The sequence below is a fragment of the Alligator mississippiensis genome, chromosome 5, assembly GCF_030867095.1.
Source record: "Alligator mississippiensis isolate rAllMis1 chromosome 5, rAllMis1, whole genome shotgun sequence".
Classification (NCBI taxonomy): domain Eukaryota; kingdom Metazoa; phylum Chordata; order Crocodylia; family Alligatoridae; genus Alligator; species Alligator mississippiensis.
The window spans coordinates 140,726,189-140,754,164 of NC_081828.1; the positions used below are offsets into that span (position 1 = coordinate 140,726,189).

A 27,976-nucleotide genomic window follows, 5' to 3' on the forward strand; every position below is an offset into this window, starting at 1 on the left:
TTTAGGCTATTATTATGTGTTGGAAGCAGCTTCTGAATCATTCTCAGGATTTATAAATTGAGTTTTTAAGTGGAATTTGGGTACCTAACTCTCTTCTTCTCCTTCGGAAATTCCTGCTATAATCTAAGTGCTGTGAGTGAAAATCTTTCTTTCTGCAGAAAGTAGAAATGGTAGGATAACTGGGGACAGAGAGTTATAAAATGTAACCACCTTTAACAGCAGGAAAATTCAAGCCCGATACCAATGAGACTGTAGTCTGAATTTACTTCCTAGGAAACATTATTCTATGTTGTAGAAGAAAATAAATGCACAGCTAGCATTCTATACATCAAGGAGGCGTGCTATAATACAAGGGATTATTTGAGGTCAGCTCTCAGACATATTGCCTAAGCAATGCAGAATAACCTCTGCATTTGCTTCTAATGCTCCCATTTCCAGCCTACAGTTTCTACTGATCTCTTGTAAAAGTAGAAAGAATAAAAGATATAAATTATTGTACAAAAAGGCATATAAAGCAAAAGTTGGTAATATCATTCCTCACACAGTTCCTTGCATTTGGCAAGCAGAAAATTTTGACTCCAGACCCAGTAACTCAGACTTGAATCCCTCCTAAATATGGGATAGAACAACTTCTGGTGTTTTTCCATGAACTGCATTATATATCACCTTAAAACCACTAATCAAAAACACACCAAGGCACGCTGAACTGTGAAATCTACTCCAGATGTTGAAACAGCAGTGATTCAGTCAGCACATCATGGTACCCAAACTGCTCATCTCCTTTTGGGTCTTGTCCATACACAGTGTTTGACTATATTGGTTTGAAACTGTTATAGTTAAATGAAGGGAATCCTTAGTGTGAACATAGTTATAAGGACATAAAGGTGCTTCTAATGGTAGAGTGTATTTCTGTAAGTTGGGTGTAGACCAGCCTTCACGGTATAGTCTCGGGCCCGGCCCACATTACAAAGTTTGGCCATCATTGCTCCATTGGCTAGGGCGCATGAGAAGAGGACAAAGAAATGGGTATGAACACTGGTGATGGACACAGCACAACTATCAGAAGAAGACTTCTGTTGGTAAAGTTTTTCTGTTCAAGGATGCAGAGGTAACTTTTGTGGCAGGAGAACTCCCTTGTCCCCACTAGAGGGGGTGGATGCTGTTGGGCTTGTATTTGAAGCTGCAACTCTATAGTACAGCCACACCCTCATTCAGCAGAGGGGTTATTTGGGGAGTCAGGCACAGGAGAAAGGAAAAAAATGGGAAACACCATGGGAATCTGGAAAGCAGGATTTAAGGCAGAGGATCAGGTATGTGTTAGTGGTTTTATGACTTGCACTATGGTGGAGACCATGCCAGGAAATAAAAAAACCCAGCAAAACACTTTTCATCCATGCAACATGGGATTAAGCTTTGTGATAACCAATGTGTAGCTACTGAACAAAGACCATACAGCAAATTCTGGCATTTCATGTGAGGACTTCTCTCATCCTAAGCAGCTTGTGGTGTAGCTGTTGGCAGGGGGCCCTGCCAGCTCCACGGCCGTGAGGTCAGGAGGCTAAAAGAAACCATGAATTGTAGGAATGAAAGCAGAGAGGCTTGGCTTTGCTCAGCAAAAATGTGCTCAATCCTGGACATGCCTGGCAGTTGTGAGAAAGGGGCATCTCTCATTGTATCTACAATTATGTTTTTAAATACTCAGGGGTTACAATAAAGGAATGTGAAATGGTTGGTGCTCCAAGATGTCCCCTAAAGATCTTCTGTTATTTAACAACTGCCCTGTAATGGCTGTAAAACAGCCTGTAGCAAAAGCTCATGTTATCTTAGAAGTCTAATGGAAATGCTTCAGATAATGTCAGTAGCACATGAACCACTTAACTCTCATGGAAGAAGCACCAAGACTCAAATCCTGTATTGGGGCATCCAGAAGCTTCACGCTATTGGCCTAACTCAGTGTCTATAGACCAGTGTTTCCCAACTTTTTCCAGCCCAAGGCACACTTACATTAAAACAAATTCTCTGCGGCACACCTGTGAAGGCATTCCACATCCTCATCCCTATTGTAGCTCATTGCCATGGTAAAATTCACCTGTTCATTCCTGACGGCACGCTTTTGTGCCACAGCACACTGGTTGGGAAACACTGCTATAGACTGCTCTGTGGCTGCTGAGAATCCCTGTAGCAATGTAGGCTGTCCTGCTTGTAGAACCCCCCTTTGCCACCTCTTATCCTTGCACCTAACACAACCCTATGCTGGGGCTCCTTAGGAAGCCTGTGGAGGGCTGCCTACAGCTTCTCCTCTGATGGAGAAGTCTCCTGTCCACTAGTTAAAATGGGAAGGGGAAATCCTCCCAAGGGCTATGTATTCCAGCTTGAATATCATGCCTTGTGGGGGGAGGAAATGTGTCTTGTCTCCAAACTGAATTTACAGAGAAATTCTTTTGGGCAATATTCCTATTTTTTCGTAGGGCTGTGCAAAATTTCACTGGGCATTTCATTTCTAAGCTGTTTCAACGCGTTTTGAGCTCAAAAAAGTGAAATTGAAATTAAACAAAAGGCTTCGAAACACCTTCAAAACAAAACTAGGGCACTCAAAATGTTTTAAAAGGTTCAAAATGTTTCGAATTTCAAAGCTGGGCTTACTTGCCTTCAGTGCTGGTCCCAGGCAGCAGCAGCGGCAGCCTCCTCTCATCTGGCATGCCTCCTGTCATCCGGTGAACAGATCCAGGTGCCCGCAACCTCAGGAGGAGTCTGGCACAGCCCCACAGCCCTCCTGGGGGTGCGGGCCCCCAGATCTGTGTGCCAGATGAAAGGAGGCTGCCACTGCCAGCAAGTGTCATGAGTTTTGCTTTGAATAGTTTAAGGAGCAGTTTCCCAGAAACCTCTGTACTGATCTCCTTGAAACTTGGCACGCTTTGTGCCCTGAGAAGGGGCTACCATCTCTGCAATTTTCTTCTAAATTAGGTATGAAATGACCAAGTTTTAGGCATTTTCAGGATTCCCCATTATAGCTTATGGACGATGAGCTGAAATGCGTTGACACAGCGAAACAGTTTCAATGAAATGAAATGGAACAGTGCTTCAAAATGAAACACAGTCCCTTCAAAATGGTGAAATGGAAGTCGAAATGAAATGGTGCTGTTTTGCACAGCCCTATTTTCTAGCATCCGCAGCATGAGTTGAGCAAATATATAAACGATAATACAGTAAAAGCTGTGTTATCCAGCACTTAACCACCCCGAATGCTCTATTAACTGGCCTCTGTCATAGATGGCAATACAAGTTGTCCTTCACGTATCCGGAAGAATTCTGAAAGCCATCCGGCACCTTGCCGTGCGCTTCTCATAGATCTGCTGTTTACAGATGCTTCAAGACGCTGCCAAGCGGTGTTGCTAGCGGCAGTCTCAATTGTACACATCCGCCATTGTGATCGCATTGTGCTTGTGCTGTATTGTGACTTATAACTCTCAGATAACCGGCATATTTAATTAACCAGCAACCCCCATTCCCCATGGATGCCGGATAACAGAGCTTTTATTGTATTTGTACTCACACTGGCAATGGGCAGATCTCAACAGGCAGCATCAAGGTACAGCCCCAAACTGTCTTTGAGCCTGCACGTGTTTGGATCTGGGTTGTTAGCTGAGTCTACAGAAGTGAAAGGAACCATAGGCAAAGTTCAGACCCAGATGCAAACTACCTTGGAGCTTGATAGCAAGCGTTCCTATCCAGGCATCTGTTCAAACCTTTCTCTACTCAGTGGGCACGTCTACATGAGCCCCTAACTGCTCAGTTGGTAGTGCACAGTCCTGGCAGTGCATGGGTCATTTCTGACCCTACTGTGCAGTAGCAATGAACTACTGTGTAGTAGCTTGTTGCTGCTGCACAGTAGCTTTGGCATCCTGGTTCATGCCTGCTGATGCTACATCACCATAGCAATGAGCTAGGTCACCATAGTGTTTCATGTAGGCGTGCCCAGTGTGTACAGTAAAGCCACTAGCTGTAAATGTAGCCCTTACTGAACTGACGCATGTAGAAATTTGCTTACTTGTTCTGTTCCTCTAGTGCTTTCCCTTAGTGGTTTTTCAGCCTAAATAGTCATAAACATAAATAGGATCCAGTTGCATGAGAATGGAAAGACAGTACTATCCCTTGACCTAAGACATGTTCATGTAACCTGAGTAGCAGTAGTATAAAGTTACTTGCTGGAAACTGCAGCAATTCATATGATTCTGCTTGGGTTTTCAGGAAAAGGAGGTAATGGCTTTTCGCTGTGGGAGTGCAGTGACACTGGGGCACAGGTAGGAAAGGGATAGCTGTGAAGATATTTATTTCCAGACTGCTATTTGTGTGCAGGGGGGAGAGAGGGGGAACAGACAGGTGACAGGCAGTACGAAACATGGGATCATAGAATCATACATAATTAGGGTTGGAAGGGACCTCAGGACATCATCTAGTCTGAGCCCCTACTCAAAGCAGGACCATCCACAACTATAGAATAATTTCTTTTGATGCACAGGAGTAATTTTTTTCACAATGACAAGAAGAAATGAAACAATTCAGGTTATATCTACGTGGCCTAATGCAGCTCTGTGTAGAGATCCCCTCAGAAGCTTGATATGTGAACCTGGGTGGAGCCCCATGCTACCACACCTATACTGCTATATTGGCCATCTCTACATCTAAGTCCTGTTTAGGTGCCCAGTCAACTCATCTAAATCACCCCAATCCTTCAAACACTTATATACATTCTTCACTTTACTACTGTGAGCAGTCCCACTTCGATTAATCAGGGCTGTTCACAGTGATAGGGCAAGGCATGTGCCTAAACATTCTCAAGATTGGAGCCAAAGGTACACTGATGGAATTGAAATGAATCGAGGCTGTCATTCTAATAGATGAGAAAGCGATATTGAAGCTGGAAGTGTGAAATTTACTCTGAGAAACATGGTTTCACTCTAGTCGCTAACAAATTTACCATAGACTTGAAGAGGGTCAGGATTTCACCCGTGGGGGAAAGTAGGGGAGGGAAGCATTGACTGGAATATAACAAATTGGACTTTGTTGCAAAATGACAGTCAAATAGATAATTGCACTGAGTTTCTCATGATGGCAAAATAATGATAATATATCCATTTCTGATCTGGCACTTTCAAGGACTGCTCCCCCCACCCATTCTGCAGTTTGAGTTTATGTTCCATGTCACTGACAAGAGGATGACCATCATCTTGACCTAGATGTCATCTGTTTTGCCTCTCTAGTTTACAACAACTTGTATCTGTTTCAAGTTTGTGAATAGTGATAAATGGCAGAGACTTTTTAAAAAATCTATTTTTCTATTTTAATGTAACATTTTTAAAGTGGTTTTTAAGCCAGATCAAAAGCCCTGGAGCATGAGATTCTTTGCTTATATAGTAGGTGCACAACAGACAATAGGTGCAATGCAGCTCCCCATGTTGCCCTGCTACATGCTTCAAATCTGACCTGGAGAAACCACCTTTAGGGCAACAGTTTTAAAAGTAGGAGTCAACCCTGTTTGGGGTTGCAGTACTCACCAATGGAGTTGTGGGCACTGAAAAGGCTTCAACTTCAAGGTTACAAACCAGTGATAAGTTGGGTCGTGAGCCTGGGAGTGACACTGCAGCTCAAAAACATTGGAACTGGTGCTCTAAGAGTGATGAAGTAGTTCATTCTTCCAGCTCATTCAATTTATTGGAAATTGAACCAAAGTCTGCCTGGTAAGAGTATCAATGAGGGGACCCATAATACTATTAGTGTCAACTGTGATAGTGATACCTGCCTATTGGCAAATGAACTAACATCGCATTTCAGATGGGAAAGTCATTAGTAATCTGGGTGAGATTTAAACAAACTGGAAGTGATGAAAGCATTCATATCTCATCAGTTACCTACTAAATGAAAAAGATCATGGAAATGAAATGAAATGTTACTGATTTTTTTTTTGTTTAAGTTTTTAAAACTAAATATCCAACATGAAGAGGATATCAGTAGCAATACTTTCCTCCTATATTTCTTATTTTACAATTAAACTCCTGAAAATCTGTAAAAGGTTAGCTCCTACTTTGACTGGCTTCTTACATAGGATGCCTGTCAGTAGACACTTAATGTAAATCATCTTGCAAGTATTTTTTAATCTTAAGAATTCTTCTTTTGCCAAAGATGCCCCAAGGGTTGCAGATCAGTCAGTTCTTAGAGATTAGGCTTTCCAAGAGAAAACAGAGAGGTGGGAGCTGGCCGATTTGGTCATCAAACCAAGCACGTTCAGAAGTACAATGAAAGCTGGGTAGATGAATACCTCTTAGAGGAATATGCTTGGTTCTGTCAAGCTGGAGGAAGTGCTTTAGTTGGAGAGCTCTCCTGACCCATGTACGTACCCCTGGTACTACATCAGCTCTGAATCAGCTCTTGACTTTGTGTCTTAGGAAGATGAGGCTACACTCACCCACACTCTTCTGCTACCTCACAAGACTGACTGATGGGCTTGAAAAGCCATTAAAGTACCTCACTCAATATTCATCTGGCAGGGAAATCAATTTCTTTGGATAATAAAAGAGGAAGCTGGTTTGATAGCATGTAGTGGGTCACTTCTGGGCCCTACTGTTCACTTCTGGGCCCTACTGTTCAGCCTGCAGAGGAATAGAGGGTTTTGTGATGTGTTATTATTCCTTTGTATTGATTACGTGCATAGAGGGTCCGCCACCATTTGGAGGTGATCAACATAATTGAGCCAGCATGAGGGGGAAATAAGCTGCTCAAGGAAAAGGGCTGGCATAGCTGACTACTCCCGTGGAGCAATGTTGAGGTGGAGACTGTATCGTAATTGAATTTGATTTCTGCTGAACTCTTTAAATAGGATTACACCTGCTTTCATGGTTTACTTTTCCAAATCTCCCCTCCAAATGTTTTTATCTTCCTATCCTTGTTTTAGATTGTAAGTGTTTTGGGGCAGGGTCCATCTTTTTCTTCTTTTTTTTTAAGGTGTCTCATGTTCCATGACTGGAGTACTCAGGCACTACCAGTGTGCACGTAACAGTACATCTTTATCTGTACAAACAGATTGTCTGTGCAAACACGGATAGGGATGGGGTGGAGATCAGCAGAGGAAGGGACCAGGATCTCTTCAGCCTCCATAAGAGAAGGCTGAGAGGTAATATAGTGGCCGTCTACAAACTCATTGCAGGAAGGGGGAGAGGGCAGCAAGAGATAAGAGATACTCTGTTTACCAAGGCACCTCTTGGAGTAACTAGAAACAATGGCCACAAACTGACAGACAGCAGATTAAACTAGACATCAGGAAGAACTTCTTCATGGTAAGGGTTATCAGAATCTGAAATGGGCTTCCAAGGGAGGTGGTGCTCTCCCTTACCTTGGGGGTCTTTAAGAGAAGACTGGACAAACACCTGGGGCTGGGGTCATCTGACCCCAGTGCTCTTTCCTGCACAGGGCAGGTTGTCGGACTCGATGAACTACTGAGGTCCCTTCCGACCCCAAAAATCTATGAAATCTAGGGAGCGTCAACTCAGGAAGGGAATTGGAAGGTAATATTAGGTGGAAGAGTATAAGGCTGCAAGATGCGCAGGGCCATAAAAGATGTTCTAAGAATAAAAGATGTCATGAGAAAAAAATGGATATAGAGCTTCTGGTGAGAAAAAAAGATAAAGGGGATGAAATGTGTCATCCAACAGAACACAGGGTGTGCACCGGGACACAGCAGCAACTAGAATGAAACAGAGTTCAGGGCAGAGACATAGAGATAGCTAGTAAATACAGATCAATGACCTGCAAAATTATAAAGTCCACCACTGAGGAACATTATGTTATAGAGTGTTAATCTATGCCCAGACAGATGTTCTTTTAAACTCTCCTTCTGTTCCCGCTGTCGCTTATAATAAGATGTTACTAGTCCGTTAGCAAGTCAGAGAGACTTTTTTTTCTAGAGGCTGGGAGGCTGTACAGTTTGGGATTAAGGAAATTTGCCTTTTAATTTTTTCTCTCCCACTTTTTTCCGCTCTTCAGACCGAACTCAGTCCTGGTGAAGTCAGTCTTGTCATACCATGGCTTAATCCTGTTCCCACTGAGGTCTTTGCGGGGTTTTCCTTTTGGCTTCAGTGGGAGACAAATGAGCCCCTTTAAGAGCAGTAATTATTTGCACAGATCAGCCCAAGTCCCAGCAGGCTAATATCTGTCATGACGACTGCTTCTCCTGTAGCACTTGCCAGCCCCTACAGTGCAAAGTCAATAAGGCTTTTCCTTTCTGAATTCGCAGGCTTGGAGATCATGGCGAAGGATGAAGTTGAAAAAGCCACCGCTGGCTGGATTCTGCTTCTTGCTTGCCTTGTCTGTGGTGGCATTTACTAGTTTTCCTCCATGGTGTCCAAGCAGCTATGTAGAGCCTGGTTTCCAATACTTGGCACTAGCTGAACCACACAGAAAAGTTATTCAGCTCAGGCGTCTGTGGATGAATACCACTGACTCCGTCGTTTGGCAGCCAAGGGGTTTTGGCCATAGAAAAGGGGACCAAACTCCCCAAGGCACCAATCAGAGAAGGCAAGCCTCACATAAACCCAGCCTGGCTTACAAGCAAAAGAACAAGCTAGGTGACCAGCTCACACAAAACCACAAGCAGCTGAAAGAGAAGAGAAAGCACAATAGGCAGATGAGAAAACGTAACGTTATGAAGAAAAGCTCTGAAGAAAGCAGTAAGCTACAGTATGAAAGCAGTCCCCTCAGGACCAACACTGAAAAGAAAAGGGAGCTTAATGATCATTTCCATGCACTTGAAAGGGAGAAAGTTGTTATGGGACCATCAAGGAAGGGGGCCCCCTTCTCTTCTTTTTCAGTCAGCAATAAAAGACGTGTATGGTCTGGAAGTCCTGGGTTTGTTACACTTCTAAAGTACTCTACTGTAGGCCAAGTGGGGCCACAGGACCAGAGCAAAGCAGGAGCACATTCACCTGGGGCTGGGCAGCAGCATTCAGAATTGGTGAAAACTTTTCTCTCAAAAGCAGGTAACAGGCTGCCCTTCAAAAACACAACTGGTGCTAAGAGATGGGCAGACAGTCTCTCACAACATCCTGGAGAACAGGGAGGTCACTTTTGGATGGACATGGCAGAGAGGTTACAAACCTCTGAGTGGTGTATGAAGATGCCAGAGGCTGCCTTTCCTGCTCAAAGAAAAGGTGGCCTGAGGTTTGGTGGGAAGAAACCGCCGTGGCTTACAGAGGACGATGTGCGGAAGATGAAACTTTTGGCAAACAGTGAGGTGGTGTCCAAAACCAGAATTCCTGCCCATGGGCAAATACTCAGAGTTAGCCTTTCAGCTGGCCAGGACACAGTCTCCTCTGACCTGAAAAGACCTTGCTTGGACGGGTTCTGTGGATTAATAAAACGGCCCAGTGATCTCTATGAGGTTCTAGCCTTCCATTTGGACAGAGTATTGGGGTTGAACAGGAGTCTGCCTGCAGTGGCCCGTAAATTCAAAAGCCATCTGCTTCCCTACAAATACACCAACGGTGAAGCGAGACCCATTATATGGTGGGCACCAGATATCCAGCACCTTGTTGATGTCAACAATGACCAGAACTCCTTTGCACTAGGGTGGCTTCAGTACCAGGATCTACTGCAGCTGCGGTGCGGCATGGTAGATTCCACTGCACCTCTTGGAAGAGCTCCTTGCTTGAGCATCCAGCACACAGAATGGACCAAATTGGCACTCTTTGATTTTCTTCTACAGGTATGCTGGGTGTTGGGAATAATTATTTTCTTTCTCCTTTCTTCTCTGCATTCCCAAGGTATTAAATAGGACTCTGTGTATGTTTGTGTGGTTATGTATTTGTAAGGAGATAAATGCACATAGCTTCAAGTCTTGTTTCAGTGAAGTAATCACTTACCTTTGCAAAGCAGAGGATTTTACATTACTGGGGGCACAGACATAAGTGTCTCTCCCTGGTGTAACTCAGAATGCTTTGCAGGAAGTGTTCTGAGTTACAATACTTTCCTGGACCAAACAGAAGTTCACTGTTGGTTCCAGGGGGGAGGGGAATGTAGCGGCTGGCTTCAAGCCTGCAGCTGGTTTCCCCTAGCAATGGCTCCTCCTCCCTCCCAGCCCACACTGTTTTCAGAATGGGAGTGGGGGAAAGGGAACTCATTCTAGTGGTTCCCCAGTTGGTGCTGGAGGGTGAGGTGGGTGGAATGGAGAGTTCCCTTTCTCCCCTCCCATTCTGAAAACAGTGACAGGCTGGGAGGCAATGCAGACAGAAGTTACTGAAGATGCTCTGTTTTGAAATGTCTCCATCTCCTTGTGCAATGAAGGTTCAGATTTTTGTGGGATCAGGCCCTTTTAAAGTGCTTTGCAGCTGTGCAGTTCTGTTTGCTCATGGCTGTAGAGCACTTTCAGGGGCAAGATCAGCAAAACTTGTCACTTCTGTCTGTGCCCTGGGAACTTATGAAGACCTTCAACTCTGAAGCACCAAAGAAATGTGAGTCAAAGCAACCCAGCATAAGAACACTTTTACTGTGATAATGATATGTAGCACATCTAAAAGACTTTCCTTGTTTAAAGTGCTCTATAAATATAAATTAGCCTTAATAATTCCACCAAGGGGGAGCTGAGCTAGTGTTGTTATCCCAGTTCTCCCTATAGGAAATCTAAGACCAGAAGCAAGGCTATGTAGTATATCAGTGAGAGACCTTGGATTACCTGTCAAGGATGTCTGGTTTCCTGAATTGTCAAAGAAAACCATACAAGGGTCTCCATCCACAACTGTGCAGCCTTATCTCAGACACAGCAGAGACCAAATCATGCTGTGGAGGAGAGAAAAAAAATGATGGAGAAAGCAGACTATAGAAATCAAAATTCAAGTTAGAAATTAAACCCACTGATTTCATTTGTTTTCTAAGTAGGACTGGGGCAGGTGCATTTTTCCCATATAGATTGTCATTTAACTGGCTCACTGCTGAATACAAAAAAATTAAAGTTTAAAACAGAGGTGTTTTTTTCTCTGAGTGGCATTCGCTCAGCATCTAATAATTTATCTAATGACTCCCCACTCCTGTACTAAAATAGGTTTACAATGCTATCATTTTGTCCTGCTCACCACATCATCACCCTGTGGGTGGTAATCTTTACTTAGATTAGTAGAGTTCTCAGTACCGTTTGATAATAAACCTGTAACATGGAATTCAGTTTTACAAGCTTTACTCAGCCAAATCATCCCATTGACTGCTGTCATAAATCACTGTGGATCCACTGTGACAAAGGAGCTACAGTGACTAGAATGTAGGTAAGTGGCTCAAACTTTGGGCCCCATAAGCCAGATGGATGTTGTAGGGCTGGTTCTTGAACTGATCCCATGAGTGGGATTGATCTGTGGGCCTCATATACCATGATGTCAGTGTGTAAAGTTGGTCTGTAGATGTGGTCTGGCACACCAGGTCCAACCACGGAGTGATGACATATACTAGCTTGGCCCTGCCCACCAAACCTAGCCATGGTGTGACCTTGTGTGGTGGAGTGACCCTACTCACCTGCCCAGCTCCATGAACCAGTGGATCCAGCACATGGGGCAGTGTTATCTGGCCCACAGGCTCCCCACAGGTTCAGAAATTTCACTCTGGATTAAGTTGTGGCAATTAGCACTGCCACCACTCCCCAGTCACCACAGTTCTGGAGCCCTAGGAGCCCTGCAGGCCAGGTGACAGGGCCCTGAAGGCTGGATCCCACCAGTGCATGGGTTAGGCTGGCACATAGGAGTTTCATAGTTTCATAGTTGGTAAGGTCAGAAGGGACTTGAGGAGATCATCTAGTTCGACCCCCTGCCATGGCAGGAAAGAATACTGGGGTCAAACAACCCCGGCCAGATGTTCGTCCAGCCTCCTTTTTAAAGACCCCCAGGGTAGGAGCCAGCACCACTTATTTTGGAAGTTGGTTCCAGGTCCTAGCCGCCCTGACAGTGAAATAGTGCTTCCTAATGTCTAGCCTGAAGCTACCTTCCGCTAGCTTGTGCCCGTTGTTTCTTGTAACTCCTGGGATTGCTCGGGGGAACAGGGACTTTCCCAATGCCTGCTGGTCTCCCTTGACTAGTTTGTAGACTGCCACTAGATCCCCCCTCAGCCTTCTCTTTTGGAGGCTGAACAGGTTCAGGTCCCTTAGCCTCTCCTCATAGGGCCTGCCCTACTGACCCCTGATCATGTGGGTGGCCCTCCTTTGGACCCTCTCCATATTGGCCACATCCCTCCTGAAGTGTGGCGCCCAGAACTGGATGCAGTACTCCAGCTGCGGCCTGACCAGTGTTGCGTAGAGGGGGCGGATCACCTCCTTGGACCTGCTCGAGATGCATCTGTGGATGCACGACAAGGTATGGTTGGCCTTCCTGACTGCATCCCCACACTGTTGGCCCATGTTCATTGTGGCATGAGTGATGACTCCAAGATCCTTTTCTGTCTCAACACTGGCGAGAAGGGAGTTCCCCAGCCTGTAGGTGTGCCGCTGGTTCTTCCTCCCCAGGTGCATTACCCTGTACTTGTCAGTGTTAAACCCCATCCTGTTCTCTTCGGCCCACCCCTGTAACCTGTCTAGATCCGCTTGCAGCCTGTTCCTTCCTACTAGCATGCCCACTTCTCCCCACATCTTAGTGTCATCTGCGAACTTGAACAGGGTGCTTTCTACCCCCTCGCCCAAGTCACTGATGAAGATGTTGAATAGTGCAGGCCCGAGGACCGAGCCCTGGGGAACCCCACTGTCCACATCCCTCCAGGTCGAATAAGACCCATACACCACCACCCTCTGGGTGCGGCCCTCCAGCCAGTTAGTGACCCATCTGACCGTGTAGGCATCAACACCACTGTCTCCTAGTTTTTTACTGAGAATGGGGTGAGAGACGATGTCGAAGGCCTTCCTGAAGTCCAGAAAGACTATATGCACTCTGACACCTGCATCCAAGGACTTGATGACCTGGTCGTAGAAAGCCACCAGGCTGGTTTGACAAGACCTGCCCCTAATGAACCCATGCTGGTTGCCCCTGAGCATAACCTCCCCTGCTGGCCCTTCCTGGACATGTGCCAGGATAATTCTTTCGAAAAGCTTCCCCAGGACTGAAGTAAGACTCACGGACCTATAGTTCCTGGGTCCTCCTTCCTCCCTTTTTTAAAGATGGGGACCACATTGGCCCTTTTCCAGTCCTCTGGCACATCGCCTGAGTGCCATGAGTGCTCGCAGAGCTGTGCCAGAGATCCCGCAATGACCCCTGCTAGTTCCTTCAGTTGAACAGTACTGATTCAGATCTTACCATAAAGGCTACCCAGCCTCAGGACTAATTTCTAGTGGAAACTTACAGGGCCTACAGTCAGGCATATCCCCGGTTTTATCATCTTTTCAGTCCATCATGGTCATCTAATTCTATTTGAATTCTCAAGCCACAGCTTGAGAATGGAAAATGAAAATGGAAAGCCTGACTCATCCATCTGAACCCTGCTTAAGGGCTCTCTCCTACAGATGACTGATTGATTCATAAGCCTAGCACTGATACCACATCAGGGGTATTCTGTTTTTAGAAAAGAGATGCTGGATTGCTGTCTTTTTTCCAGGGGAAATATCACTATCATTTGTTGAATATTTCGCGTTTCACAGTTTCTGGGACTTGACACTGGAAAATACTGAGTTATACACAGCAGCTTTCCATTCCGAACAAACTTTCAGTGTCCTATTTACTGTATCCACTGTGGCAAATTTCCTAAACGACCAAACTCAGTCTGTTTGCAGAATGAAATACCTTTCAAGCAGAGAATTGTACAGAGAAGCAAGGAACTTCATCTGGTTTTGCTGGGTCCTTGCCACACATTTCCTAGTTAGCCTTATGCCAACCAAGCCAAATATTGATACCTGAAGTACTCCATGCTTCCTCAAAAAATGTTGGCATGGGATTCTGGACAGCGCTTAGCTTTTCTAGAAAAGGAGGGGTAAAGAACTCTTTTGCTTGCTATTCAGCAAATGCAGCCTGGATTCAGTGGAAGGATCTCATAGTAAACTTCAGCTCCTAACTACAAATCTCCTATTGGTCTGCTCTCTCTGCTTTCTCATGGTAAAGCTGATCTTGACTCTGAAGCTCTGTTACAGCAGTGTCCAGCACTGAGAACTTTTTGTTTTCAGTGTGGCCCTGAATCAGAGAGTGGCTAATGTCAGTTGGAGTCATGGGTACTCAGCATCTCTCAAAACTATGTGCTAGTGAAGCTTGAGTAACTTGGTCCTTAAATGACACTTTTGTAAGGCATTCATTAGTTACTGGCAAAAGAGATTGTTCATTAAAATCTATTTGATATTCAGTGAGTGTGTGTAGTGCAGGTAATTAATGACACCCAAGAATTTTTGTAAGTAATCCACCCCTATAAAAGAGTTTAAGTTAGTTGCATTGATCATACATTGTCATTACCACCCTGTGGCTGTTTAGCGAGTTACTCCGTGGGCAATGAGTTGGAGGTCTCTGTCCAGTTCCTGGTGGGCAACTATTCTCATTGCAAAGAATGTTGCCACAAATAATGGGCAACCTTGTTAATAGTCCCATTAGGCTAAATGTGTATTTGATTGAATTATCCCTTTGATCGAGAGACTGCTCATATGTAGAATAGGGCCTAGAGATACTGTGTTGTGTATAATTTTCTTGTGTCAATAAATAAAAGACTTTGGGCTCCAGAACTGTCAGTCTGGGACCTTTCATAAGCAGTACAAGAAGAATAAATATGAATTATTCCAAAGACTATTGCTGCAGCACTGCTATTAGTGACAATTTAGATATTCCCCCACAGGGAGACACATTTCTCCAGCCTATGCTTCCCTCTTTAGACAGGGAATAGAACAAGAAAGAAGCTATGGAGTAAGAGATTCCTTTAAAAATCTGTTTTAATTTGTATAAAAGATCGGGGGGGGGGATAGATTTTTAATCTCCTGTATGCCAAATAATCATTTATGCTAAAGCATTCAGGTCTCTTTGGATATGGAAATGTTTTATATTCACTTTACATATTTGTATATCATATTTTATAGGGTTGGAAGGGACTTTGAATCATAGAAAGTTAGAGTTGGAAAGGACCTCAGGAAGTCACTTAGTCCAACCCCCTGCTTAAAGCAGGACTATCCCCAACTAGATCATCGCAGCCAAAGCTTTGTCAAGCTGGGTTCTGAAAACCTCCAAGGATGGAGGTTCCACCACCTCTCTGGGTAACCTGTTCCAGTGTTTTACTACCCTCCTAGTGAGAACATTCTTCTTAATATCAAACCTAAACTTCACTTGCTGCAACTTGAGACTGTTGCTTCTTGTTCTGTCATCTGCCACCACTGAGAACAGTCTAGCTCCATCCTCTTTTGAACCACACTTAAGGTAGTTGAAGGCTGCTATTAAATCCCCTCTCAGTCTCCTCTTCTCTAGACTAAATAAGTCCAGTTCCCTCAGCCTCTCCTCAGAAGTCATGTGCTCCAGCCCCCAAACCATTTCTGTCACCCTCTGTTGGACTGTTTCCAATTTGTTCACATTCTTCCTGTAGTGGGGGGCTCAAAACTAAACACAGTACTTACTCCAGATGTGGCCTCACCAGTGCTGAATAGAGGGGAATAATCATTTCCCTTAATGTACTCGCAATACAGCTACCAATGCAGCCAAGTATGCCGTTAGCCTTCTTGGCAACAAGGACACACTGCTGGCTCATATTCAGTTTATTGTCCACTGTAACCACCAGGTCCTTTTCTGCAGAGCTGCTGCCCAGCTAGTCAGCCCCCAACATGGGTGACTGGTGCCTCCCAAGTCTGGGGGGGCAGCAGCAGGGCATGACAAGGGGTGGGGATCCCCCAGTGCCCAGGCGCCGAGTGCACCAATGGCACCAGAAGTGCCAGCACTTCCACCACAGTCACTTCCACCACTAAAGTGCTGCTGGCAGAGCGAATTTCAGGGGGGACACCAGCGCTCTCTGTGCCCCCCTACTAGAGCACTTGGTGTCGGGGGGGCACATGCCCCCACCACCCATGCATTGCCTCTGGCCCCCAGCCTTGGTACTGGTGCATGGGATTGTTCTGTCCTAAGTGCAGGAATTTACACTTGTCCTTGCTGAACCTCATGAGATTTCCTTTGGCTCAATCCCCCAATTTGTCTAGGTCAATCTGAATCCTAGCCCTACCCTCCAGCATATCTACTACTCCCCACAGCTTGGTGTCATCTGCAAACTTGCTGAGGGTGCACTCTATGCCACCTTCCATGTCATTGATGCAACATTGAACAAAACCAGCCCCAGGACTGACCCCTGGGGCACTCCACTTGATACTGGCTGCCAATTAGACATTGAGCTATGGATTGCTACTCTCTGAGCCTGATGATCCAGCCAGTTTTCTATCCACCTTACAGTCCATTCATCCAGTCCATACTTCCTTAGCTTGCCTGCGAGAACGTTGTGGGAAACCATCTCAAAAACCTTGCTAAAACCAAGGTACACCACATTCACTGGGCTCCCCACATCCACAAAGCCAGTCATCTCATCATAGAAGGCAATCAGGTTGGTCAGGCATGATGTGCCCTTGGTGAATGCATGATAACTATTCCTAATCACCTTTTTCTCCTCCAAGTGTTTAGAAATGGATTCCTTGAGGATCTGTTCCATGATTTTTCCTCAGGGACTGAGGTGAGGCTGACTTGATGGATAATTTAGCCCATCACCACTGTCTTCACATGGATGTAGGATTTGCTGCTCCTAAACCATCTCACATAGAGGTTTATGCAGCTTCTTCTTAACAACTTCCAAGTAAGGCGATTCCACAACTTCCCCAGATACCTTGTACCATTTCCCTACTACTCCTATACTTAGTAAGTTATTACTAAAGTTGGAAAGTTGGATAGTAACTCAAGGGGCAGAACAATAGGAAATGAGAGCCAAGGCTGCCTTTGCTTCAGCAGCGTCATTAGGTTGGCCATATGGCTTGAAGGGGATCTACAAAGGAATTGTATAAAAATTGTGCTGTATCAGAAGCAGGAGGGATTTAATTTTTATGAATAACATGTTTTATTTACTGCTTAGGTTATATTCTCTTGGCCTTTGTGATGGCTCCATCTCCCTAATTCCCAGTCATTATGTCTTCATGAAGGACCTGAATATATCTATATATCAGACATTATACGCACACGCACGCACGCACGCACACACGCCCACACACACACATACATCCAATTTTTTCATAGGTTACCTTTAAACAGAAATGTCTTCCTTTTTATGCCCATGGACTCCCATCCATCTAATCAGTTACACAGTAATTAATCTCCAGGAAATATGTGTTTAATCATTGCTCTGTTTCTAATAGAGACACAGATGTTTTCTCACTTCTGAGTGTAGCATGCAGTTTGGAAGCAAAGTGTAAAAGTTTTGTCTGAATGTGACTAGTGCCTGTGAAGCTCATGGGACTTGAAGAGGAATGCGGATATACACACACGCAGGCTTGCAACACGTCAGACCTGAGCCTGATCTTTCTGACTTGAATTCTAGTCCCATCTCCTCACTGACCTGGCTTCAGTGAAGTTACTTATTGCTTATGACAACAAGATGGCAGAATTGGGCATATTCCATTTTTAAAACCCCTATGCCAGTCTTACCTATCTGTTGCTGAAAATCATCTTTGCTCCAAAGAGAATTCTTTCCCCTTTATGGAATTTTTTTTGCTCTTCCTTGCTTGAATTCATGGTGCTTAATCTTCTGTCTAGAAAAATCACAACCAGCTGCTCTAATGGATTAGCACAGTGTCATGAACAGAGAATTATGATTTATTAAGGGCAACCAAAATGAGGGACATATGTTTTGTGTTGGAGATGGACTTTGTTCATGCAGTTTAAGGCTTTTACTTAGCATATTAAGAACAAGTATTAGGGAAAAATACCTGAAAGGTTAAAAAAAACTATATTAAATGTGTGTTGTCATTACTTTTTTGGCAAAGTTTGACCATTAATCTTTATAATCTCAGGGTATCAAAATATTTTACGTTGAAAATATGAACTTTAATATATGAAACTAAACTAAAGTGAAGTAAAATAAATGCTTAGAGGGCCGAAACGGAAACATCTCTTTGGTCAGCTCTTTTATGTTTTGCACTGGTTACCTTAGAACTCAGTAATGAAAAGATCTGAGTTTGATTTAATGGAGTTATAGGCTGAACCCCTGGCCCTATTGAAACTAATGGCAAAACTCACATTGACTTCACTAGGGTGAGGATGTTACTCAGGGTGTTTTCACTTAGGTACTCTATGGCCAGCTTTATACCATCTGAGCATTTGGACCTTTCTACTTAGGCAATTTTTGCCTCTTTTTTTCCCAAGATGAATTTGCTGTTCTCCTTTCCCCCCCTTATTCCAGCACCAGCTTCCATCTCCTAGTCATAAGAAGATACATGGGCATCATTGCCCAAGGCCTCAGTGAGAAGCAGGCATTCAGCAGGTTGGTGAGTTCTTCTCCCTGGAAAAGTTTTCTGGCATGAATTCTTCCTTTGTTCTTTGATTCAGAATCCTGTCACACAGATTATCAATTTATCTCTGGATCAGGAAGATAAAGCAGGTCCTCTCTAAGGGTACACTAGTGCTGCTTCACAGATTGATTATGCTGGTCACCAAGGGACCAGCAGCTGTCTTCTCCCATGGAGAGGAATGGCTGATCTCAATTTGAGCCTCTGTAGTGGGCTCTGGGCACGTGCATGCCAGACAAAAGGCAAACTAGCTTTCCAAGAAAAAATAAACCAGGAAGGAAAATCTTTTGGACAGGATTACTCTTTTCTACCTCCTTTTCTTTCTTCCATCCCACCATTCAGGAGACTTCATGCCTGTTTATGTTCCCCTTAGCAAAAACAGGGAAACTGGAATGTAAGGCCAAAGTCCCATTACATTCAATGGGAAGACTGAACCCCAAGTAAAAATGATGATGGTTTGAGGGGAGATTTTTACCTAAGGCAGGGCTGTCCAACAGGTGGCCTGTGGGCCTCATGAGGCCCACAAGCAGTTAACATGTATCCCATGGACCCAGTGGCTACCTATCCCACTGCTACATGGTGAGGGACAGGGGGTCTGCATACTGCCAGCAGGGGGTAGGCTGGCCATTGCTGCCATCACAGCCCATTCAGTGGAGATAGAGGGGGCCAAGGGCAGCTGGCCCAGCCCATGCAGTGGAGAAGATTCCAAGGGGTTGCCCCCTAAGCATGTACCCATGGCAAAATTGGACAGCCCTGACTAAAGGGGTTAAATGGATCAAATGACAAAAAAAATCAGAGATTTTTTTTTAAAGGTTTTCTGAATAGGTCCAAAGGGATAACCCCAATGGAAAAGTCCTATAAAAATGGATAGGGATGAGGCCAGCAGATCATTACAGGCATATGAGAAGGTTCTTCAGAAAGTACTCTACCGTTCTAGGGAATTGAATGGAGAATGCAATCCTTCGAATGCGGAATCACCCGGGACAATTCCAGAGCAGGAGTTGAAATCTCCAGTGCATTCTACAGACTGGTCATTCAGGATGATCTTACAAGGGTTGTTATTTCATATTCCCACAAGGCACTGCACTATTATTTTCATCATTCCCTAATGTGAGGTTATTTTACAAAGGCCAGCTGCATTGATTGAAATCCATTACAAACACCTCACAAAGACTACGCCTTGTTTCTTATCCCTTGGCTCAGTAACGCGACTCAAAAGCACTCTGTGGATCTCTCTCCACAGGCAGAAGAGTTTGTTGCCAAGAAAAATCTTCTGAAGAGAGTGCATCTTATGTCATGAACATTGCTGTTTACTCTCTGGGGAGTACTGCAAAGCAGGGTCAGAATGCCCCTGTTGCAGTCAGTATCCAGTCTGGCAATGTAGCCAAGGTGCATCTCTTAGGTAGTGATTTTAGCTTTAGGTTGGCAGGTCACTTCGCATACCATCACTGTCTTGGGCTGGTTTCACCTCCACCTTCCTGTGTCAGTCAGCAATGAGACCTTGTGATTAATATGATAGAGGTCCAATCAAAATGAAAGAGGTTAAAATAATCCCAGTCCTATTCCCACTGATGCCCATAGAACTCACATTAAAATTATTGGAAGCACATGTAGGCAAAAATAGCCAAATCCCAAAATACAGTCTCTTTGGGAAGTATGAGAACCATGGTGCGTAGAGACGTTCAAACCCTTCATAACATAACCCCAGTCCAGTTAAAACTGTAGAGTTCAGAGGATAGTAATTAGTCATATCTTGTACAAATATATATGGCATCTGATTCTCATTTACCCTAGGACCCTTTAACAACAGTCTGGCCATGTGAGGGAGATTGAAAATGCATGCACCCGTAATTTTCACTGACTTAAAGCTCCCTTTACATGGCCAGAACACTCTGAAGGGACCTCAGTGCAAATGAGAATCAGCCCCGTAATTAATTGCCCTTATAATCCCACCTAAGCAAAGCTTAGTACTTGTCCAAAACTAACCTAAAGTAAAGAATAACTTGGAATGAAATTCTCATTTCTTGTTGGTGTCTTAAAATAGGCATGCTGGTTTTAGATTATGCTGTTTTATGAAATACAGAGTTTGTTAGAATCCAGTAAATCTTCCTGAGTGAATCCTTGAAAGCTTCTAATATATTGACAAAACTTTTAACTAATTTCACTAATTTTAACTATAACCTTCATCATATTATTTTGGAATATACTCAAATTGTAAAGTATTCTGAAAGACATGAGAAGCAAGAAACAAAATTAAACCAAAATAGTGGAAAAGTTCTTTAAAACCAGTGTACACCAAAACCCAGCTTTCACCCAGGATCAACCACTTGTAGTTCTGTATGTAAAATCTCCAGCATTTCAGGATACTAATGCTTTTCTACACTGCTCACATTCTTGTAAAAATATGAAGTGGAAAGTATTGGAAAAAAATATTTGTTTGCAGTGCATCTTTTTTTTTAAATAATGTTTTACAATTCAACTAAGCATTTATGGAAACTCAGATAACAATAAATTGAGTCTATTGCACCTGCCAGAAAAAAGGCTTAGAATTTCATTAAAAACATTAATCCTCAAATAGACTAAACAATCCATTCTCCTAATTTGTGACCAGGTGGTCATATTTTCTCCCACTACACTTTGATGTAAGGTAGGCTCCTACATATGGGCTATTTAATTGTATCATCCAATGGTATTGAAATCCATTGTGAATACCTCCTGTTCAACAGATCATTTGGGACAAATTGTCTCATCCTAGAGTCATAGATCTCAGTGTTCAGAGACCTGGGTTCTATGCCTGGCTGTGCTCCAGACAGCTAATGCAGCTGTAGCCAGGTCATTAAAATTTCCTTTATGCACAAATTGTATAACGATAATTAATTTCACAACAGCGAAGGGCTCAAATCAGTATTTTTCAGAAACACTTTGAGATCGTTAGTTGGGAGGACATGTAGAAGTGCTTGTTTTTATTGCAGAAATGGGCATGATATACTGGGTAGACAAAGCCAAGTTGGAATGGGGTCTTGGCTGTTCCTGCACAGACAATGTTCGAGGGATTAGATGTCAAAAAAGAGATGGAGATAACAAAAGTATTGTTCCTTTCATCCTTCTGAGGCAGGACCTTGGTATCTCATGTGATAAATGGAAAAGGAGTACATTACAGCTAAAAACATAGGTCTTCTCTATTAAGTATCCTGTGACACTTTTTATCAGAGCATTTTCATGTGGCTCTTCATCAAAATGCATCTTCTCCCCATCTGCTGTGCATGCTGTAGGTTGCTGTTCCTGCCCAGGGGGGATGGGTTGGACATCACAATATGTTATTACTACCCATTCTCACGTGCATTTTTCAGTTTGCAATGCAGAACATGCAATATAAGTAGGTGTTCACATTTTGCAGGCCCAAGGTAGGTGACAGCATTCAAAATTTGGCCAATGTCTCTTTCTGTGCATGGGATTGGCAAGTTATGTTTTTTCATAGTCTCCCAATGTGTATGCAGTATGTCTTTCTAGTGCACAAGTACATTTAATGTCTCTATAAATCATCTAAGATATTTTGTATGTTCTGCACAGGCTATTAGTTCTACTATGATGAAAAAACAACATAGCAAGTGAGAGAAAACAATGTGTTGTGCTTTGCAAGACCTATGCATAGAAAGTACATGGAATAAATGCAGCATTTTCTTTTGTTCAAATGTATTTCATGTCAGAGAAGTTGACATATGAAACACTTTCTGTGTTTGGTTTCCTGAAGAAGAAATATTAACTTGAGTACTTCATTAAACATTAGAAATCATGGGGTCTTGTTAAGAAACACTAGCCTGTGTTTGAAATAAGTAATTCCATTCTAATTCCTGTTTTGGAATAAGCAACCTATAACAGTCACAAGACTCAAACTGTATGTTTCGTAACAATATCTTCTTTCCTTGTGCTCTGAATGAGAGGTTCAAAGAAAGCTCAAATCTCTAATAAGAACTTGGTTAAAATTGTGGAGTTCTGCTAACTGTCAGGTTTGAAACCATAGGAAATTACCAGCAACAGCATGGTGTCTACCCAAAAATAATACATCTTCCTCTTGAACCTGTCCCAACTCTTAAGTTCATAGTCTCAAATCAGGCAATAGAGTCACGCATCTCTGGTCCGAACCAGACCGTTGGCAGCCCCATGTGAAATCTCTCTGTTTCTCAGCCTCATCAGGAATTCTGCTTTCCTCAGCAGTACAGGTCCTGTTTCAGGAAAGCATGATATGTTTGCAGAAGTTAATTTATGCTGTGATACTTTGAAGAGGCCAAGGCAGCAAGTCAGCTACCTATATGCAACTACAGGCCTTCTGTATCCAAACATGCTAGTTATCATATTGCTGGCAGAACCTGCAGTTGCCTTGTGGAAAAATCTAATGGCTTCTTGTAACATAAGAAAGAAGGCACATGAACAAATTAAAAAGGGATTAGGGATTCCAGGTTTTACTTATAGCAAGATAGAAATTATTAACATTCAGGTAGAGTCAAATCCTGTTCATTCTTCCAAGGATATGACTGTCTAGTCATGGGACAGTTTGACTCTCTGGGTTTGGATGACATAGCAGTTGCTGCTGAATGTGACTCACTTGACATGCATTCTGACAGAGAACATGTGGAGTGCTTCTGGCTCTAGCACAGTGGCATGGCCCTATCGAAAACAAAGGAATAAGCTCAGATCATTTCATTCCTGTGTCAAGCTTATTTCAACTATGCTAAATTAGCACCTCAGCATAAAATCAACAGGAACAGTTCATTCTTGGGAAGAATCTGTGAAGTGCAGCTCTTTCAGGGGCAGTGCTTCAGACTTTACAACGTACATTTACAGCAGGGGCCTCTGAAGGAGCACTAGGACATTGGGGAGGCATCAACAATTCACTGAGTAGGCTGACAGCCGTGGAAATGAGGAGGGACAGGTTTAAAAGTGCCCATGAATTACTAAGCCCAAGTACAAGTAGAGGGAGTTATGAAGTGTTGACCTTGCTCAGCAAACTGCAGTACAAATCCCCTGCTATGCAATAAAGAATACACCAAAGCATCCCCCTATTCTACCCTCCTTGCTCAACTCATTTCTGTCAAGAGTTGTTTGTATTGTACTGGGGATAGATGAAATGGTTTATATCAAACAGGAAACAATCTAAACCTTCATCTAGTATTTGAACTGAGCATTACCCTGAGCAAACTCTCTTTATGAGATTAACAAAATTAGATTCACTTATTTTGTTTTGCATTCATTTTCATACGCATCTCCTATTGGGTTCAGCACAGTCTATTCAATCCATGCAAACATTAAGCCCTGTAGGGAGAAAGTTCCTAAAATCTTGCAGGAAAGCCTATTGTTGTGTGTTTGCTAGTTTACTTTCCAGGCCAATGTGGTTGAAGTTGGGGCTCAGAAAAGCTGTTGAACTTCTGTATGCTTCTCAAAACATCTTTAATTCCTCTATATAAAATTTTTCCATTAATGAATTATCTTGCTTTCTCTCTGAATATTTGCCAGTCCTTCCTTTTCTTCCAAGCAAAAAATGTTCCCTGTTCAAATACAACTTGACATCACTGACCTGAGACTTCTAAAGACTCGTGTCTCCCACAGGTTCATGACCGCCTGGATCGTTACTGCTGTGGATTCCAACCAGACCCTTCCGAGCCTTGTGTGGAGGAAATGCTCCATGACAAATGTAGAAACCCTAGAGAACTTGTCTTGGTCCATATCCTGGTATAGCATCACCAAACATTGTGTTCACCTGCCTTGTTTCAGCTACTAACTGCCAAATATTTCTTAATAGTTTGGTTCCCTCTTACTAATTTGTGTTATGTTCTTAACCCAAAAAGAAAGGGCAAAATATATCAAAGGGAAGCTGATTTCAGGGTAAGGAAAAATAAGGAGAGTATTATGTTTCTATGGATCTTCTATGAATAAGGTTTTCATTAGGCCTATTTGTAGTGCAATCTGCCAGTCAGTGGACACATCTATCCAAGACCTTTACTGTGGAGTAGACTAATTAGCTCCAGAGTAAGTGTCACACATCTACCCGTGTGCCCCCATTATGCTGGAGTAAACTAATTAACTCTGCAGCAGGATGGTACTTTCTACCCCACAGCCATGTGAATGTAAATGCTACCCTACCTTGGTTGACTGGAGCACAAGATTGCTTCAGCTAGCCCCACACTGAAGCACCTTGTGACCCAGCCAGCTCCTCCAAAGCACACTGAGATGGGAAGAACTGCCTCGGGCTTGCAGGCTTGCGAGATGCCCGTCTCCCTTCCCCTCCACAAGTGCCCTGAGAGCTGGAGCTGCTGTGAACCAGCTCAACGTGCTGTGGTCCCAGGCACACATGTAAACAGAGTGCCCAGGTGCAGTAAGATCCAACGTGACAAGCGCCAGAGTTAACTGCATCACATTAATATGGACATGTAGATGTGCCCTATGGTTGCAGCTACATAAGACACTTACTGCAGAGTTGACTAATTAGCTCCACAGTAAAGCATCACTGTCTACACATGCGTCCCTATTAGGCAGGAGTAAACTAATTAACTCCACTGTAGGATAGTACTGTCAGATACAAGTGAATAAGTTATTTACCAGATACTACAGTGGAGTTATTTACTCTGCCACAATGCATGTGTAGATGCTGGCTGGGGCATGAGGGTGCTACCGTGTGGGGTTAGCCCCACACAGTAGCATCCTCATGTCTCAGTCAGCCCCTCTGCAGCACATTGAGACAGTGGGGAGCAGCTCTGGACTTGCAGGCTGACCCCTTGGGCTCCCGACCAACTGAGGCTGCCCTGGTTCAATATGCTCTGGTCCCAGGTACACGTCCAAATGCTGTGCCTGGGAGAAACAAAGTGCTGCATGAACTGTGCTAGAGATTATTGCACCGTGCTAATTTCAAGTATAGACGTGCCCAGTGTAAGGACATGAATTGTCACTACTCTTAGAATGCAAATACCCAGAACAACTACTGCAGAGGAATCTATTCCAGGCTTTACTCTATAGCAAATTTGCATGACCTGCTCTATGCACTAAGACAGTGCATGGCCACTAGGTACAGGGAAGCGTCTTTGCATTGATCAAATGGCTACCCTAGGATGAAATTGATAAGGACAGTGGGTACCAGTGTGTCCTGCTTGCCCTTCTTACCACTTGCCCTTCTTATACCAGTGTAACTTACACCACTATATAGTTACTCCTCACTTTCTGATGATTAACTTTACCTGGAGTGGAATGACTTACACCAGTATAAAACTGTGCATTGTGCACCTGCTCCACATTTACTATGAGGTCAGATCAATTTACTCTGTGTTATGTGTCAGAACCTAGTCCTGCAAAAGACTGAAGGAACACTATGGGTGCAGACATTAGGGACCCAATCTAACTCATGGTACTTTGCATGAAGTGCCATGAGTTAGAGCCCCCTCCCCAACCCAACAGGCATAAGTTAGAGTCAGCTTGCAATGGTTCCGGCCAGCAGGCAGAGGTGCTCCAGCAGCCTCCAAGGAGGCTGCCTAATAGACCTATGCAAAGCAGCTAGTATTTGCTTCAGATTCAGCTGATTCAGGGTACAGTGATTCAATTCAGTGATTCAAATCACTGTCCTGAATTGAGTCGTCCGAATCTCCGGATCAGCCAGGCCTATCCCCACCAGCCCGGCAATGGCTGCCCTGCCTGCCCCAGCTCCTGGCTCTTTGGGAAAAAAAAGCCCCAGCTCACCGGGTGCTGCCATGGGGGTGGGGGGGGGCAATCCCTGTTGCTCCTCACTGCCCCACGCTGCATGTGGGGGCTCCACACAAGCCCCCCAAATCCCCTCGCTCCCCCAGACCCCCCACGGATCCCCAGCCTGGCCCAGCTCCGGCCCTTTAAGAACCCCCCCCCAGAAAAGCCCTGCACTCACCGCTCCTGCGCTCCTGCTCCTGTGGGGGGTGATCCTTGCTTCCCCCTGCTGCCCTGCACCATGGGGGATGGGGTTCTGCACACGCCCCCTGAAGCCCCAAGGCTGCTGCAGGAGCCGAGAGTCCTGGGGCTTTTGTCTGTTTTTTTTTTTTCTTAAAGGGCCAGAGCTGGCTGGAATCTTTTCCAAAGATTCGGAGAGCTTTGAAATGATTCGGACCTTTGAATTGGTCCCTGATTTGATTCAGATTCAGAGATTTGGCTACCAAATTGGGCCAAATCTCATCTGAATCGAATCACCACCTGAAGCTTCGCACAGCCCTACTGCCTAACCTCTGCTCTCCCCATTCCCTGCTGGCCAACTGGGTGAAAAATTAACCCTGGAGGGAACACAAGTTCCCTAAGGCTCTCTTTTTTGAGCACCTTCATGTAATATCTGATTTAACCCGGGTTAATTTTCCTGCAATGGGCCATTTAAAAACCACTCTGCACCTGTGCATGTGTGTTATGACTTGACTGTAGAGCATATTCAGATCGCTTGAACCATGTCACTTTTTTCTGTGCTTTATGTGATTCTCTGATACGTCACATCCAAAGAAGCCTAGTGTGATATCAGAAGACAGGGAAACCTTTCTACATATAAAGCTACAGCTGACAGAAAACAGATAGTTAGCTATGTTAGTCTGAAGTTAGGCAGAAGGCAGGGTAGTGCATCACCTTATAGACTAACTCATTCAGCAAGGCTGTTGTAAGCTACAGCCTACTTCGTTAGAGGCTATGAAATGATGAAGTAGCACATGATGAAGTAGGCTGTACAGTAAAAAAGCTCATGCCTCTTTGAACGAGTTAGTTTGTAAGAAACACAGTTACATCCTGTGCCTACGCAACACCTCTAGAGTAAAAAATCAGTACAGCCTAGTAGCCATACAGCGCCAGTGTTCCTTTTATGCTACTCACATTACATTCTGCCAGAATAAATGTAATCTTAAACAAATGAAATTAATTCTACATTCCTTCCTACTTTGTGATTGAACAGCGTGCTGCTAATAAAATATATCCCTGGATGATAACAAATGCAATAAAATAGGGAAGTTCAAAATGAAAGGTGACGTTTGAGGTTGCTCAGTGCTGTTAGATAGCCACATTTGACTTTCAATTTGGAGACCTACAGCAGATCATTTTAGTACAGGGAACTTGGGGAATAGATGGGTTTCACTTGAGCAACCTGGCCATACAGGCCCCTCTATATTTTGTTCAGTGCAGCTAAAACATTGTACTGCGCTTTTACCACCAGCACTACATACAGGGCAGTTCAGAGCTGCACTGGCTGAAAAGCAGACAAGAAAACAGCCTGAGTCACAGTTGGGTCCCTTATATCTCTCCCTTGCTGTAGGGATGAAAGTAGCTTTTGTCAGCCCTTTACCTGGTACAGGTTACACCTCTTCCTCTGTGCCAGCTCAGGGTGTTGGTTCGCAAGGACAGGAAGGGGACACAAAAAGAATGAAGGCACCTCCCACTTGCTGTCTCTGCCTACCCACCTGAGTAAGAGAGGGAGTACTAGCTTTGCAAATCCTG

The 27,976-nt window shown here is 44.0% G+C and overlaps 1 protein-coding gene across 3 annotated transcripts in view; it reads left to right on the top strand.

Annotated features, from left to right (window-relative positions):
- The window catches only part of GASK1A (golgi associated kinase 1A), a 62,508-nt gene that overhangs the window by 27,613 nt on the left and 6,919 nt on the right, over positions 1 to 27,976 (top strand). For 2 of the 3 annotated variants that reach the window (XM_019497921.2, XM_006278331.3), the window contains 2 exons: positions 8,288 to 9,754; positions 24,107 to 24,229. In XM_019497921.2, the coding sequence (XP_019353466.1) occupies positions 8,309 to 9,754; positions 24,107 to 24,229 (1,569 nt within the window). In that variant the 5' untranslated portion in view covers positions 8,288 to 8,308. The remainder of the gene's footprint in view (positions 1 to 8,287; positions 9,755 to 24,106; positions 24,230 to 27,976) is intronic. The other variant, XM_019497922.2, reaches the window with a different exon arrangement.